This window comes from Lates calcarifer, linkage group LG21 (genome assembly GCF_001640805.2).
Source record: "Lates calcarifer isolate ASB-BC8 linkage group LG21, TLL_Latcal_v3, whole genome shotgun sequence".
Lineage (NCBI taxonomy): Eukaryota > Metazoa > Chordata > Actinopteri > Centropomidae > Lates > Lates calcarifer.
The window spans coordinates 8,981,190-8,999,169 of record NC_066853.1 but is presented as its reverse complement, the minus strand read 5'-3'; the positions used below and the strand labels follow the sequence as shown (position 1 = coordinate 8,999,169).

At 40.2% G+C, this 17,980-nt stretch overlaps 2 protein-coding genes across 2 annotated transcripts; one reads left to right on the top strand and one right to left on the bottom strand.

The window, feature by feature from the left end:
• Nucleotides 1–1,757: 1,757 nt before the first annotated feature.
• aasdhppt (aminoadipate-semialdehyde dehydrogenase-phosphopantetheinyl transferase) lies at nucleotides 1,758–9,986 on the bottom strand. The gene is made up of 7 exons (XM_018681615.2): nucleotides 9,559–9,986; nucleotides 9,342–9,455; nucleotides 8,504–8,624; nucleotides 7,455–7,576; nucleotides 6,455–6,616; nucleotides 2,712–2,780; nucleotides 1,758–2,496 (listed from the first exon to the last, which is right to left on the bottom strand). The coding sequence occupies exons 1-7, from the start codon at nucleotides 9,727–9,729 to the stop codon at nucleotides 2,329–2,331; spliced, it is 927 nt and encodes a 308-aa protein (XP_018537131.1). The 5' UTR covers nucleotides 9,730–9,986; the 3' UTR covers nucleotides 1,758–2,328.
• Nucleotides 9,928–17,255, top strand: msantd4 (Myb/SANT-like DNA-binding domain containing 4 with coiled-coils). Its single transcript, XM_051065517.1, has 6 exons — nucleotides 9,928–9,942; nucleotides 11,867–12,268; nucleotides 13,007–13,102; nucleotides 13,238–13,537; nucleotides 15,079–15,535; nucleotides 15,570–17,255. The coding sequence occupies exons 1-6, from the start codon at nucleotides 9,928–9,930 to the stop codon at nucleotides 15,824–15,826; spliced, it is 1,527 nt and encodes a 508-aa protein (XP_050921474.1). The 3' UTR covers nucleotides 15,827–17,255.
• The last annotated feature ends 725 nt before the right edge of the window (nucleotides 17,256–17,980 follow it).

Below are 17,980 nucleotides of genomic sequence, written 5' to 3'. Positions count from 1 at the left end.
AGAGCTTAAAATGTTTATGCAGCCTTGAAACGGATTCAAATTCTTAAAATGTGCCAGTGAGGATCTAAATGTGGCACAAAATGTCCTCCTCCTCCTCCTCCTCCTCCAGAAGAAGAAGAGGAAATTTTGCTCTTATCCTCAACAGCAGGCTGAGTTGGGTCTCATCTCTCACCTCAGGCTAAACTCTCTGTCTGATGCCCAAAGCACTCTTGTCTCCATCCCACATGTAAAAGAAGAAAAAAACAGCAGTAAACCTGAGGCAACTAAAAATGTCCTCTCTCTGAGGAAAGCCTGTGTGACTCCAGTCTGACCCCGCTGCCTCCTCTCTCCTCCTTCACTGCTGTAGAGAATGCAAGATTTAAGACGGTGAGGAGGCAAGCTAATTCACTCCAGCTGGAGGCAATGACTGCACGCGCATGAGTGTTTTCAAGCTTTTTCTTTCATTCACAGTATATGCACATGCACATGCTCACCTACACACAATTGACTGACTGCACTCTTTCTCTGACATGCTGTCTATACTTGGTTGTGTCGCTTGCACACAAACACAAAGGACCTCCATGAAAGCCATCTGGACAGCAGGTTGCCATTTCATCAATACCCATAATTCCCCTCTATTGTCCTGAAATGCTAAGGTTACAAAAGTACAATCTGTGGTGTGAAAATCATAAGGCATACGGGAAGAGGCAGACAAAAAGGGAGGATAGAAAAAAGAAAGGAAGAGGGTTATCTGACATGAGGATGAGCAGCAGGTGGGCAGGTCAGTGTGTCAAATAGCAGGTCCGTGTCAATGTGTGTTTGGGTCTCACAAAATCAACATGAAGTCAAGTGTCAGGGGCACACGTGTGAGTTCATAGCAGTTCAGACAGTTGTAAGTTTATGCAATAAGTAATATAGCAACCAATAATTTCCTTTTCTTCCTGCAGTCAGGGTTGAAGGTTACAGCTTCCAGTTTTGGAACTGATGAGTCTGATTTTAATTCAAATTTAATAAAAATAACAACTTATCAATCTTGGCTTCACTTCATGTGTTTATGTATCTCAGGGAAGGGAGACAGGAGTGTGTATTGTAACAAAAATGCTACATACATATTATTTGACCTCTAATAATAGCCAGTCATTTTCTTGTGTGTGTTCAGGTGAGATGGCCTATGATTACAGGTTGTGGTTAAAATAATGTGATGCAGAGAGAAACATGCAGACTGACGCTGAGCCTACAAGCAGTCCTCAATAGAGAAAAGAAGAGGGAGCGAGATGGAGGAGAAATGAACTGCAGAGAAAAAGAGACAGAGAGAGAGAGAGAACGCGATGGTCAACTAAATGTCCTCGACTAAAATAGATACACTGCCAGATGGAGAGACAAGATAGAGATGGAGAAAAGGAAAGAAAGATACAAAATGGCAGCGATAACATGGAGGAAGAAAGACAGGAGAAAATTAATGCTAACCTAAGACTTAGGTTAAAAACAGAAGCGAGGGTGTGACAAAACCAGCACAACGGTCGATCAAAACCAGTCCCAAAATCAGTCCACTACCAAAATGCAAAATATGCCAAACCATATACACTGCTTTTAAAGTCCAATTGCATTGTCATCATTACCAAATGTATGTAATATCTACAAAGTATCACCTGAACAGTTATTTCACCTAGATCCTGATATAGCCTTTTGTAAGTTTTATTTATAGTTATTATTCATATAACTTGTATGTAAAGTAGGTCTAGTAGACCAGAAAAGCCTACATAGAGGAGAGTGAGATATAACACCTTGCACAGACACTTTATTTGATCCTTGCATCTAAGACCAAATAGAGACTTGATTAAAAGAAATTTAGCACCATCTATTTATCTGTGAATTAAGCATTACTTATCATACATATTGTACATTAATATACATACTGTTTTTCAGTCAATGCACTGTTTAAGAGCTGTTGGAGCATACATCAATCAATGATATATTCTAAAATACATTATCTAAGACAATTTTACCTTACTTTAAACACAAACTCAAGAGAATGTTAATAACATTTAGATTCTGATGTATTGTACATTATGTTTGTTTGTGTCTATCAAGTGTGTAAAAGTTTTGTGTTATCTGAACCAAGGATCTAAATATAGACAGTGTCAGATGCTGTATATATTCTGAAGTCCTTTGAGACAAACCTGTGATTTTTGGCTTTATAAATAAATTTGACAGGTCTTTGACTGGACTTGTGTTGAATGAGAAAGCAGCTTCAGTGTCAGTGTACGTGTGTTTCTTTTTGGCACTTCTGGGAGGTGCGTGCGTGTGTGTGTGTGTGTGTATGACAGGTACATGTCTGAGACAGTCTGGTTATCTGGACGTGTGTGTCTCTCTCTGTCTCTGTGGAGCTTCAGCCTTCATCTTGAAGCTGTCCCAGTAGGCGGGGTCCTCCTCTGTCAGAGGTGAGGCTGAGGCGATGAGGTCGCTGAACGACAGCAGCGTGAATATTGTAGGAGGAGGAAGAGATGAAGGATGATGCTGAGGGGAACACAGAAGAAATTATTAATTATAGAAAGCCTGCATTGTCTAATAATGCTGCAACTAATGATGAATTTTTATCATTTAGTCTGTTTTTGTGTTTAAAATGACTGAAAATGGACAGATTTTAAATAAAATCCTGCTTCCTTTTAATCCTGAGGAGTGAGAAAGCACAGCTGTAAAATGTTGAACATGTAAATCTAATGTGTCCTTACTGCAGAGTCTAGATTGCCTGCTGGTCCGAGCGCTACGGCAACATGATGGTCAACATCCAGCAAGCTCTCCTGCAGAATCATACACACAGTTAGTTGCACACACATCAGCACATTCAAATACAGTACATAGCTGGAAATCAGATTGACTTCAAAAAATCACCTCTGCACTCATTCAAATTCAGAGCCACTGCAAACGATTTGATGAAAATTGCATACATACATCCTTATCAGACTTGATTAACCCAGCATGCATCTGCTCGTGCGTGATCTCTTGAATATATGCATGTGAATATCTACATGTAGTATTTGTTTGCATGATTTCTAAGAAGAGCGAGTTGAAGGTGCAGTCAGATAACCACTGTGCTCACAAGTCACACTTGGCTTCCCAAGCAAAAATGGTGTCTGTGATACCAGGAAACATCAAGTGTGGGTGTATTCACTGAAAAATGTCACTGCAAAGGTTGTAGCAATAAATCCATTCTATAGTATATATGATTAATACATGTTCCAAAAGCAGATTCGCGTCTAGTTTTGCAGCTTTGCTCATGCGATTCTTTACAGATTTTTTTCCCCACTCTTGGTCTCAATTAAATGTGTGTCTGCTCCTGCTCCTATCCACTATGAATCCAATCCTGTTGAGGATTAATTATCCTACAAAAATCCATTTAAAGATGTTATTTTTGGTTTGGGATTGTGTCCACTCTGCTACAAATACCAATTGTGTGTTTCTTTTTCGTTAAAATGGTGTCTTTGATATTGGCAAAACACACTTAGGCAGTAAAGGCCAAAAGCTGAATGTGTATATGTGGGAGTAACAGGTGGTGGTGTTGTGTGTGGTGAGGGATGGTAACAAAATGGCAGGGAGTGAGCAGGGAGAGAAATATCAGGAACTGTATCTAAATTTGCATTTTCTTTTTTGTCATTTTGCTGATAATAAAGAAGAGAGTACTAGTCTTGTTTTGAATGTGTGAGTGTGTGTCCAATTTATTATGTCCCTGAGCGTCAGTGGCTAAAAGCCTGCTGGAGTGACATCTCCAGAGAGGTCAGCAGGAAGTAATAAGTCTCATAGCTGCTCTCTGATCCAGCCGATCAGCACGCAGTGAGCCAGAGGACGTGAGGTCAACAGCCTTGCTGCTCAACGTATTTTTCTGGTAACACTGAGTGCTGAGTGTGTTTTTTCTTATTTGTATATAAGAAAAAAACAGAGAAATCTATTCACTTCACAGTTCGTTTGACCTCTCGAGTTCACTGCAATCATTCACTGATCACAAATAATGATGTTTGTCACTGTTAAGGACATGCAGAGAGATGACCTGCTACACTGAGGTGTGTTAGTGAACCAGTGACTGGTGCATGTGACTTTGTGTTCTTATATTTGACTGTATCTAAAATATGAGATTTTATATCAACATTCCTTTGAACAAAATAAAATGTTATCATTTACTTCAGCCTTCATGTTTTTGTCTAGTGTCCAGTGTTGAGGCCAAATTCACTTATATATTTGTCTGGTTAAATCATTACTGACTCCATTTGGGGCAATTTGTAGATTATTTCTACAAATTAAGCACTTTGGTAAACCTGTACTACTGTGTCCACATTTACTCCCTCATTTTTTGGACCGTAGGAAGGTACTTCATGGAGGACAAAATTATGCAATTAAATTCTCTGACTTCTACTCAGTATGGGGTTGTTATGTGAATGTTTTTCATGTTTTTAACCATATGTGATTAAATACAATTTCTATCAATGATGGATACAGGCATTAGGGCTGCAACTACCTCAGAAAAATGTCAGAGAATAGTCAAAAATGCCAATCACAAACTCCCACAGGTGACATCGCTCCAATGTCTTATTTTGTCCAACCAACAGCCCAAAGCCTGAAGGTATGCCATTTACAATGATAGAAAACACAGAAAAGCAGGAAATGCTTATTTATTAAGATTCTGGTATCAGCAAATGTTTGTCATTTTTACCTGAAAAATGACTCAAACTATTATTTTATTATCAAAATGGTTGCACAGTAATATCCTGCTTATTATTTAACTGACTGATTATTCCAGCTCTTATTTATGGTCTCTTTCTAAACTGGCCGTTTTCTCAAGGTATTTTCATTCAACAACTGACCTGAATTTTTTTGATCTCCAATTGGATCAGTTTAGCATCTATGTATTAACGTGAAGCTGTTGTGATGCTTGATCATATATCTATTGAAGGTAATTTAAACTGAAATGTAATATTACATAAAAACAAAATAAACTAAAACTATAAACTAAACTGGGGGAATTTTTTTCACTAATAGAAAAAAACAAAAACATCTTTCTCTCTATTCCTTTTTGCTTCATTCATTCTTGATACAAACTACTTCTACTATCTTTTCATCCTTTGCATCCTTAACAAATCCTACATACTGTACAGTGTGTTGCTGTTACTTCACGTTCCCTACAATATATAGTTAAAAAGAGGGCACACACATTGCCATCTACCTGCGATCGATGCTAGATGTTATTCCCTGGTGTGAAAACACAGACACAAAAACAGCATTAGGCCTCCATGACCTCGAGGGGGAAGAGAGGAGAGGAAAGGAGAGGAGAGGAGAGGTAATATCAGCCTTTTCAAACCAGTGGTAACCTTTTAGCAGTCACTTGTTAATCCCTCTGCCACTGGGCATGGAGGAAAAGCAGTGAGAGGTGGTGGAGAGGGAGAACACAGAGGCAAAATACAGGGGGAAGAGAAGAGAAGAGAGGAGGCAGGTACAGTAAAATGAAGGAAGAAGCTGAAGAGAGGGAGGAAACAGAAGGAGATACTGGAGAAAACATCACAGGGAGAAGTGGAGAGGAAGGAGAATGATGGTGAGGACAGAGGTGCACTCCTCTAATCTCTTGTCATGGTGTTAGGAGGGCTGGAGGGCCACTTGAGAGTTCCCCTATCACAATCTCTTGTGTATATTTCTGTGTAAGACCACCTGTGATTCACTTTGCAGATGCTTTCCAGGGGGCTAAATGACAGAACAGTCTTACTACAACATCCAGCCAGTAGCTGTTTTAGAGGTTTCGATTGCATCACGTTTTGCATCAGCAGATGAAGTCACCTAATTGTCATGGGAAAAATGGAGATGTTGAGATTTCCATTCATCTAAGAATTTAAAGGACCTCTCATCTATGTAAGCTAAGTTGAAGCTGGGAGTTGAAAAAGCAGATGACAGCACAACTGGTATTGTAAAACCTTAGAAATTTAGTTTTGTTCTAAATTTGTATTGAATGTCAACTTTTTTTTTTTTACTATGGACTGCAGTAACACGTGCAGCACTTGAGTCCAAAACAAATTCCCCACTAGGGACAATAAAATGTATTGTATCATATCTGGAGTACAGAAGAGTACAGAGCCCATTGGACACTATTGAACAGTGAAGACAGAATCCACATTAAATATCTAAAATGTGAATTGAGCCCACTGCATCTTGATGCTAGTAGAAAATACAGAAAAGAAAAGATTTTGGCAGAATGCCTTTTAAATCTGGCAACTGATCAGTAGGAGAAAACACTACAGACTGCTTCCAACACAGACATGTTGCTGTTTCTCTTTGGGATGTGTGCATTCCCACACTTTTTTTGAAATGTAGTGACTAAACCATAGTATCCATCTTTAGTCTGTTTTCAGTTGGTTAATAGACAAGCTTTTAAGGGATCTTGATTGAGCACTTTTTGTTTTTTTTGTTTTTTGCGTCTGCCTTCAAAGAGACCTACTTCAAATATCCAGTCCTCTTCCTCTTCCTCATCTAAATGCATCTTGGTCTGGCGCAGTGCTCGGCCCTGTGTGAGTGATTCAGAGGACAGGTGAAACTCCACCCTCTGCAGGTTGAAGCCCAGACCTGTGCCAATGGCTTTGATGAAGCTCTCCTTCAGGGCCTTGGTGGAAAGAGAGCAAACTTGGTCACTTACATGGAGGAAATTATTACAGAGACATAAAGAATACAAAGGATATTTATATGACTGACAGAGCTGAGAAGGACAGTCTGTGTGCGCTTCTTTGTGTGTGTGTGTGTGTGTGTTGTATTTTGGCACAGTAGCCCAAAAACTTAAAACCACAACAGATGGTAATCTATGTGCACATGCATAACATTGTGTGCATACAAAAGAGGGACTTTGTGTGTGTGTGTGTGTGAATGTGTGTGTGTGTGTGTGTGTGTCCAGCCAAAACCAACCCTGCTTGGCAGCCAGTGAGCCACAATAACAGTATTACAAGGCTAATCGCTATGGCAACCAGCGAGCGCTGCCATTAGTCAACAGTGTGGTGATGATATCAGAGCTTGACGTCTCTGTGCCACCCTCTCAATCTCACAACATCTTTACTTAGCACCACCATTGCTGTCGCTGTCCATCTGTGTGTGTGTATGTGTATGTGTGTGTGTGTGTGTGCAAGGACAGAAAATGAGAAAAAGGAGAAAACAGAAAAAGGGGGGGAGAAAGAAAGGACAATTGTGTGTCTGTGAGGTTGACGTGCAGAGACAGAGGATGACAGAAAGTGGAGAAAAGACATACATGGAAAAAAATGAGACTTGAGAAGCGTTCACACATGTATGTGCAAAATATAGAAATGTTTGTGTCTCAAAGGACACTGCCAATGCTATTTTCTCCCTATGTTTCCTTCACACACACACACAAAGAACAAAAAGCCCAAAATGCCGCCTGCGGGGCCCAACAGCAATGCAATATGACGACAAGGTAGTATGGTTGCCATGGTTACCCAGTGGCGGTAGAATGCGGCGAGCTGCTGGTGCTCTGAGCCAGCTGACTGGATGACGCTCCATTCGTACGCTGTAAACTGACGAGTCATGATGCGGAAAAACTCTGGCACAGAGGTGCTACCTGGAGGAGAAGAGAGAGGGAGGTAAGGAGGGAAAACAATGTGAGAGGAGGATAGGAAGGAGCCAGATGCAAAACAGACAACAACAGAAGCTTTCTTAAGATTATTCCAAACGCACTAAGTTTTTGAAATTAGTGTGAACAGTTTCCTCTCAGAAATATGTCCCGTAACACACACAGACACACACACACAAATCCAAATCCTAACAATTGCACACACAAGCAGTCTTATCCTACAGCTTTTACAATAACAAGACAACAGTGACCCCTTGTGGTCAACTTGGGAAAATGCACAAGCAAAACCATATTTGCTTTACACTTGGGATTTGGGCTGATTATAACTAGCATATTTGTCTCCTATGGCTTAATTAGCATTAGTGTGAGATGGCTGAAATGTACAGCTGACACTGACTATTGTAGTGTGACAAAACTCATTGAGGACTAGAGATAGCCAGCTAGAACTACAGGCTGCTGTTAAACTTGTTCTCTTCCTGCTGTTATTTGCCATGTTTCATGCCAAAACTTGAGGCTGCAGTGCATTCAAAGTCTAACTGAGCTGGACTTTATTTAACTCTCTGGGAGAAACAGCAACAGAGACTAAGCATTTATGTAAACAGAAGACAATAAGGTAGGATGATTTTTGTGACAGAATTTGCTCTAATTATCTCACTTCCTAACACAGCTGACCTTACTCTCAAAGCCAATCTCATGTCCCACTATTTGACTGGAGCTGCTCGCTGTTGCCGCTCTTTCCTTTGCCTTCTTCCCAGATAATATTTCTGTAAGTGACTGGAATGAGGAGGCTTGTTTTTTGCACAGATTTCTGTTATGGGAAGTCATTTAGAGGGGGTGTGTCTGATGAAACCAAAACAACAGATATACAATGAAAGGCCACTTCAGGCTACTTTAATTGTGAACCTCAGCATTTACCTGGCATGGTGTTCTTCATGATATCCACTCCCACCTGCACCCTCTGCTCCGCAGCAAGCACAGCATAATCCCCCTGGTGGGAGAGATTGAAACTCCAGGGCAGACCTGAATGTGAGCTAACCTGGGTGAAGACACCAAGAAGGGAGATCAGAGATACTGAAGCAGAAAATTATTTCAATTACACAACAAAAACATATCAGGGAGTATCAGGGAACTAAACATTTTAAAGTTTACATCCTAGCATTCATTCCAGAGTTTATAATTTTTTTAGGAAATGTAAATAAAAACATTTAGAAAACATATATTTAGACATATTTTCCAAGGAATGCAGGAGCACAGCCTTAAAAAATTGTATCTTGGGTTTAATATTTCTCTCAATCTAAATAGAGTTTTAATGAAAACTTGGAATAATATGATACAGAGTGTATATGTGAATAAAGTAACACTATGTCTCTATGTTTAGTATTCATCACCAACTATATTATACATTATGTCTTACAACGATATTATCACAAGTATGTTTATTACCTAAGGTACCCACAGGACACAGTAATAAACACACAATTATAAACAGTTATATCTGCTTACACCTACGCCACAGTGTATTAAAACTAAATGTTAATATACTGCTTATGAATGCTAAATTGGGGACTTAAGGGGAGTAAAGCCTTAATAACAATGTGAATAATATGATTAAAGGTACTAAATATCCACATGTTTCCCCCTTTACACACTTTGGAGTGTCAATGAAAGAGAAGAGACAGTGAGTTAACCTCCTATAATTTACGGTTGATATGTTTTATGGACACACTCTACAGGAAGATTAAATGTGATGAACCTTGAGCGGTGCTGCCAAGTAAGGTTTCCCTCTGGGAGACCGCTCCAGTCTGATCTCTGACCAGGGGACCCCCATCATTTCACAGACAAACCTCCTGAGCAACAACCTGCCAGCCTGCCGGGGTAACAAACAAACAAACAGACAAACAGTATATCATTCACAGATACCTCGATATGGCTAGACGGTAGTGTGACATAAAGTTGACAGTCAGACTCACCATGGCCGATTTCGCATCTTTAGCAAACACAAACTGCCCGATCCTGTCTTTCTCCTCTCTCTGGATGCAGCGAGCAGCGAACAGCCAGTCACACCTGCTCGGTGTCCACGACCCACAGCGAAAAGCCCACCGGACAGACCCCATCTCTTCACCTCTTTCCCTCCCTGTCATCTGGACTCCTCCAAAACTTCAGGCTGCTCACAGACTCTTAGCGAGCTAACGTTAGCTTCGCGAGTTAGCATGTAGGGGTTTCACTGACAACAAAATCATGGAAATGTTCTGTCTAACATTCAGGGTTTCATGGGGGTGGGCGCCACAGCAGCAGTTAAGTTCATAAAACTACTCAAAACCAAAACAGACTCCGTTTACATGTTGGATGTGACGGTTTGCATTCACGATGGAATCCGGCGAGAGTCAATGTCGTCATAAGTGGGCGCGGTGGAGGATTGACCAATAGCAGCGACAGGTTAACGATACTTTCAAATGCTCCCAGGAATATTATAAACACCAGCAATTCGCGTTGTGGTACGGAATTCCCTGACTGCAGTGGCAGTTTACACATAACTGAGATGTGACATATGTGAGAGGAAAATGTCTGAAGTTGTTTTAAAACGGTAAATGTGTCATATCTCATTCAAGTTACTATAAAGACAACGGGTAGCGTACACCTCCGTGTAAGCGTACCCCCTTTTCTCTGTAACTGAATGGCAAAAGCCATGCTGCTAGGAAAAAAAAAACAAACAAAAACAAAATGCTTCTATCGCAGAGTTATTCCAAGTTAATGTTTCTTCAGCTAGCATCTGAGTAGTCCACAAAATTCGAAGCTCGGAATTCTCAGTTTCCGAGGCGTCCCCGAAAGCAGCATGAAAATTGTATTTCTTCGATGTTGTTTTGATTGCGGTACATCTGTGTGCGTAAGGTGAGTTGTTTTCACATTATCTCACATATAATGTTTCATTGGAGGCGGTGACAGGATAGACAATATACAAGGCAACAATACATTTCTGATCGTGAAAATTAAAATATGCTGTGCTCGTCTGGTTTGAAAAACAAGCCTACTATCCCTCGAAAAAACCCCCGATATTTTAATTAGAAATATTTGGGAGATACAGGGAGGCATAACCTGGAGGCACAGATTACATATATAGGTATTTTGTCTATATGTAGGGCAAACAGAAGACACGTACATGCCAAATATACTTAATAATTCATGAATCTGTGTACACTATTTTTGAATACACACTGAACATTGAATATTTCTTTTTAAATTAAAAATATATATTAAATATCGTTGAGTGTTTCTCTGCAGTAGCCAAATAGGAGGAGGTAAGAAGCATGATGCCATTAATGTGCTGCAGAGAAAATTGGTACATCAGCAGTATTTCTCTGCCGATAATTGTCAGCATCTGCAAATTTACCATGTTTAGCTTCCAACCTCCAAATCATACATTTCTGTTTATTATCAAGTGCTTTAGTTGATGAGGGATCCCTCATTCAAAAACCAATGACTGAATAGAGAAATAATAATTCTCCTAAACTGCGACCCATAAAAAGAGCATCTCTAGGACATCAGTGATCCACCATCAAATGAGTTTACACCATAACTAAAACACACCACATGACATTTTTCATGCAAAAGAAAACAAGACAGATGACTTATTATACTTAAAATTATATGTTATGTGCTTTACTATCTTTATAATGGGATTCTCTTTCTCTGTGTTGTAATTCAGCTACTGCGTCTTCTGTCAAAGACAGCTGTTGCATGTATGTTCAGCCTAGAGGAGGACATCTTTCATCTGTGGTTTCCTCCTTTTTTACATTAAAGGTTTTTAATGTTCTGACTCTGATCATTAACTACTCTCTGTTGTACCTGCAGGAATAGGAGTCATTTCAGCCTGTGATGCCTCTCTGCCTGTGTAAGCCCACCTGGCAGCAGTCTAGTCCAGAAAATAAAGGTGGAAAACTCTGCAAATCTTGTCATAATAATCCTCTGTGGATTTAGCGACATCAGAACAGGGCCCCATCAAGGCAAGAAGTGAACCTTCCACTGAAACTGGGGAAAAAGAAGGCTTTTGATGATTTACTCCTCCAGCCCACCTGGTGTGACCTCTGCAGGTACACACACTTCTTTCCACTGGATATTTCCATAACCTAAGTCTCTCATGTCGATACACAGAGCCAGCCCCTAGTGTAACAGCTGGGATTGGTCTCCCAGGCGGGCAACTTCAGAGAGACTGCTGGAGCCTCAGAGGAATTCCTCCCTGATGAAAACTGTTGTGCTTTTGAAAGGAAGCTATACCGATAGACATGGACTAACCTTTACAACAGACATCTGCACAACTCTCCACCTGAGGACTGTCACCCCTTTACTCTGACCTGTGACCTGTCCCTCTTTCTAGCCCTGTTTCCATCATCCCTCTCTCCTCTGATACCTTCCTCCTTTATTTTTCCATTTCTTCTCCCACACTTACACCTCTCTCTTGCCCTTGTCTTTCTCACTTATTTTCCACCAGTTATCTCTCCTCGTCTCTCTGTTTTTCTCTCTGCATATCTGGGGTTTTCTGTCCCCTCCTTTGCTGCCAAGCTGGATTTCCTGCAGGTGAAACATCTGAAGAGGAAGAGGAAGAGCAACTACAGTGTGAGAGAAACGCAGACTCTCATCAGGGAGATCCACAAGAGGAGGGATGTGTTGTTCTCCAGACAGCAGGTGTGGATTTTCTCTTCTCTTCCCTCCTTTTCTCTTCTCTTCTCTTGTAAACTGATAGATTGAGACATCTATAGTAAGCTAATACCATAGATGAATTTCTGAGATATCTGTTCCCTGAAGTGTGAGCCAAGTTGAACAGACCTGCAGTAGAAAGAACAGCAGCGCAGACCAATTAGCTATCTCTCCTGTCCTATATATATATATATATATATATATATATATATATATATATATATAGTATATTGCAGATTTGTCTAACGAAGCTTTGACACAGTCATCTGGCATGCTAATCTAAAAAGCAAGTCATATTATGAGTAAGAGTAAAACTAGACTGGTCAATCACCCAGGTCGATATAGTATTATTATTGTTGTTGTTATTATTATTATAACGTATGCACTCGATAAGAAACATGAAGCTGGAGTACAGAAATGCCAAGATATGTTAATAATAATTTAGAAGCAGTTTCTCCATTATCACCATTGCTCTGCTTCAGAACTCCAGTATTTGCTGGGCTAGACACCAGAGGATAATTTTGTGTTACAGACTTTGCTAGCTTTCCTTAGCTTTGTAATGTTTTATGGATCTTGACAGGAGCCTGCATTGCTCACAATATTCTTAAGTCCCACAAGAACTTCCTCATTTATCACAACACCACTACACCATCAAAACTCCTTGTTTGAATTGTTAGAATGAAACAATGTAATTGCTTGTTCTTGTCCTTCTCTGTGTCTGAGCAGAACACAGCCATTAATGAGCTGAAGAGACAGGCATGGGAGGAAGTAGCACGATGTGTCAATTCATTGGGGGAGGGCGAGCTACGAACTGCTGCTGAGGTGTGTTTATTTCTGTGTTCAGAACACACTTTTATCATCCTTTGGTCTTTATTTCTTGTGTTTCCTTCAGAACAATAAAAAAGCACACCCCCTCTAATACCTGTAGGTACCTTAACCTTCCCGTCTCCTCCACAGGTGAAGCGACGTTACCTGGACTGGCGTGCACTGATGAAGAGAAAGCAGCTTCAGGCTGAGCTCTCTCTCTCCTCCTCCTCCTCCTCGTCTTTAGCCCTGAAGACGGAATACGATCAGTCCTCCCCTGAGCATGAGGCAGCTTCTCTGGGATCTGGGTGCGACCAGCTGCTCGACCTCTCAGGCCTCTCGAAGGACTGTCACTGTGACTGGCCGGAGCTGGCGGCTCTTGGCGAGCCAAGTGGTCAAACTATGATGGCACCGCCAGACATGAAGATAGAGGACGACGTCAGTGAATACAGAGTAAGAAACAGAAAGTAGTGCATGTATGTGTACAATGACATTACAAGACAGAAGCTTTGTTCTTCTGCCTTGTAATGTTACCTTGTGACCACAGATTCCCACTGTAGGTTACAGTAGATATTCTGACTAAACTAAAAGTAAATTAAATAAATGTGCATGCAAACAAGGAAAAAAAAAAAAATTCTAAAACACCTCCATCTCATCTCCTGTTAAGAGAAGACAAGTGGCTAATACTGACATGCAAGTATTTGCTAATGTGTTAATTAGCTTAATGAATGTCCTCATTAGCAGAGGTAGTTATGTTTAACATAACACAGTCATTATGCAACATGTTATGAGGCTCAAGTGGCTGCTCTTAATCAGGTCTTTTGATTGGGCTCACGTAGGTTTACAAGGCAGCGATTAAATTAAACTAAAGATGTGTTAATTAATTAGGATTTAGTTCAAACTTGACATTTAAATGTAACTTTTTATGTGATTGCATTAAGATCTGTTCACAATTATCTTGAAAATGTCTGGCTTTCTTGTGCTACTTGTCCCTTTATTACTCTCTTTCGCAGTAATTCCCTATTTTACCTTATTTCTTATTAATGTTATTGAAGTATATCCACTTCATTAAAATGATTCATATCATCAGCCAGACAATCTGCAGTTGTGTTAGAGGTGGTTTTATGTGTCAGACCACGGCATGGTCAGCTTGCCACATGGAGTATCATTGTTTTGGGGTGTAAATTATTTAGGAAATGAAAATCTATAAGAGCCAACCTGAAATACAGAATACTACCTTAAAGGTGCAATATCTAAGTTTTTGCTATCGCTACATAGTCAACATTAGCATTAACAGCTGTTTACTTACCAAGAGTTTCAGCCATCATTGCATTTACAAGAAAACAGGTTATAATACACTCTCTCTGCAGCACTGCTTCTTCATCTTCTCATGTTAGACTGAATGCAAACTAGATGCAAAATTGACTCACTCAAGTGGTATTATTGGACAGGATGGGGCAGGGCTAGCTCATTAGCATGTTAAATTAAGTAGAAGAAAAGAAGTGATATAAATAGAAGCAAATAGTTATTACTTTTCACTGCTGGAGACAGCTCTTCATGAGTAAAGGAATGAAGTTTTGATGTTTTCTCTAAAATGGTAAGTAAACAGCTGCTAATGCTAACGTTGGCTATGTAGCAGTAAGGAAAAATGTACACATAGCACCTTTATAGTGACTCAAAAACATTAATATTCCAAGTTTGTAATTGTATTCAGTGACATTTAGTATAAAGACTGCACAACACTCAGTGCATCACAGATAAACAAGATAGAAAGTGAAGCATACATATACAGATTTTTAGCCATTTCCCATACTGCATCTTAATTGCACCTTTCTCCATCTTTCATCTGGGTTATTTCCTCAGACTTTGAAAAGCACTTTTTGGAGCCACATTATACACTTGTTCTCACAAGCTAAGTGGCAGTACTTGGTCTACTGAACTTTGTGTGTAAAATCGGTGGAATATCCCTTTAAATATGTCACTCTCCCTCCTAGCTGGATGGTGATGGTGATGTGGGAGACGGAGAAGGGGAATTAGATGAAGATGATATTCCCTCCCTCCTCAGTGACATTGAGTCACGTGGCGAGGGGCATGTTGCTGATGTTTACTCCCACAATGATTTGGGCCAGCTCAGCTCCTCCAAGGCCCCGACCTCCACCACCAACAGAGACCTGATGGGAATGCCGCCTCACGCTCTGGGTGGACTCACCAATCATGAAAACATGGGTGCAGGGTTTCTGGTTGCCGTCGAGAAACAGCGACTGGAGCTGGAAAAACAACGCCTGGCCGTGGAAAGTGAACGCCTGGCGGTGGAGAAAGAGCGACTTGTGGTGGAGAAGGAGCGACTTCGTCAGATGGAGGTAGAGAGGGAACGACTGCAGCTGGAGAGAGAGAGGTTGCAGGTAGAGAGGGAGAGGCTTAGGCTTTTGCTCCTCAGCCAAATCAGAGCAAGTTGACTCCTCTTTTAACCTGCCGCCACAGCAAGGCCCGCCTTCATCCTCAACGCCTTCTTTATCCTGCACTCATGATGGACAGAGGGAGAGAGAGAAGGAAAGTAAAGGGTGGATGTCAGTGGTGGATCTAGAGACGGAAAGGCTAAAACTGGAGAAGGAGAGACTGCAGCTAGAGAAAGAGAGACTTCAGTTCTTTAAGTTTGAGGCTGGCAGACTGCAGATTGAGAGAGAACGCCTCCAGGTGGAGAAAGAGAGAATGCAGCTTCACAAAGATCATCAGAGCCACTGAGAAAAAGATTGATGACAGAGAAAGCGGGAGGGTGATAATGATGAATAAATTAGGTTTTCACCAGCCTCATGGGTGTTTTCCAATACTGAAAAGAATGCAGCATTTGCAGCAGCAGCACACATATCCTTTAAGAAAGTGTGAGCCACATCATAATAAATACTGATTAAAATTTGGCCAAGGAGAAGATTGAGACTAAGGGCTGACATATTTATGACCATCATGATAAAGCAGTGCCTTATATTGTCTCCATAAAATGGGTAACAGCACAAAAAAGATGCCATGATGATGAATATCTAGGATTTATTTGGCACACACAGCTGGTTATTAGCTGAACATAAAAGTTTGAGCAGATGTTCAGTGCCTCATCCAAATACATTAATGCACAAAATGTGCAGTATTGAAAATTAAATGCTGGAATATCAATGCAACACGTCCTGCCTGTGTAGAAATGTTTTATAATGGTATATTTGAAGATCATGATGTTTTACTCTGCATTTATGCATCGAATCTGAGCCAATTAATCTACTGCATGGGTGCTTGCCTACAGAACTTTTTGTTCCAGCATTGAAAAGACAAAAACACATAGCTGTTATAACTTGTACAAAGAGATTTTTTATGCTGTTTATGTTTTGCTGTCAAGTGCTTGTGTTAAAATATCATTTACATGGAAACAGTTGTGACTTTGTACATTTGTCCACAATTTTTCACAGCAGAAATTTTGCCTTGCCATAGCAGGAAATCAACACGTATTATATAAGTGACATTAACAATGGATCTCTTCTATGTAAGCATTCCAGCAAGCCATGAGAGTGTGACAGTGAGCCAGTAAGCACAATACCAGGACCATGACACTGAAGGCAGCTAATGATATTGTTATTTACACCTGTGCTTTTCCAACTGTGACATGAGTGAAAATGTCTACTGTGAAAAAGGCCTTTCAAGGTTTGTTGCTTATGCCATTATGATTTAAAAAACAGCCTGGAGATCTGTGGTGAGCAGCCACTGGATGTTTGGTTTGCATGATGGAAAAATTAAAGTGAAATATTCCTTTATGGCTATGTTTTCCTCAGCTTATTGTGCTGTAATGTACTATACATTCTTACTGGCTACTGGAAACTATTCTGCTGCAATGTACTGAAGGTTATGTTGTTCAATAGAATTTAACACAACTCCTCTATCATTTAGTTGTGTTGTAACAAACAATTATTATAATTTTAAATGCAGTCCTATTTTGTTTTCTTCTATTATAATTCTGCCTCTGATATGCATGTGTATGTATTAACACATCTTTTTAAAATATAATTTCTTACAGTCCCTGTGGCTCTATGTTACTAAGTTTGTAAGTAATCTTTGGTGAGGAAAAACATGTGACTTTCAGACAAATTTTGTTCTGATCAGAGTTGAATAAAATGCGTTACACACTTAAATACTTCTTTTGACTACCAACGTCTGTGGTCTCTCTCTTGCCTTTATGTTCTCTGCATTGCCTTTGAAGAGTAATGGTAAAAGAGAATACAAGGATAATTCTTTTCTTTTTTTTGTCTCTGCTGTATTGATGCTCCTCAGGAAGCCCACCAGGGGTTCCTAGATCAGTGCAGGCAAATAAGAAGAAAAGGAGACGAGCATTAAAAGTCACTTTGAGAACATAACACTGCACAAACCCCTTTATCTGTGAAGATTCAACTTTTGAGGGTTTCAGCAAAACTGATGTAGCCTGGTGACACATGCTTTTTTTATATTTTACTTTACTATATTTAATTTTACTTTTAACTTTAATGTTTTATGTGTGTTTTAGTGAACTTAGAACTACCAAACTGGAGCCACAAACTCTAAACTGAACAGAGACACTAAAGCTGGCCAGTTTAAGATGACAAAGAAACATTTGAATCCATAAGTGAGGTCTCTTTTTAACTCTTAAAATCACCTGAGCTCCTGCACAAACACAGGCAGGGGGACTCAAAGCAGGCAGATCGAATCACAAAGACTAGTGAATTTTTCTATCAAAGGGTTATTTTGTTGTCTGCCTGAGAGATGAAAGCTGTATATAAAAGGTCCCTCTTAAACTGTCTGGATTTAGAACTTCTGAGAAAATCCACCATATTGTTATGAGATGGGTCCCTCAGCACTGGAGGCATGGAGTTACTCAATCAAGTG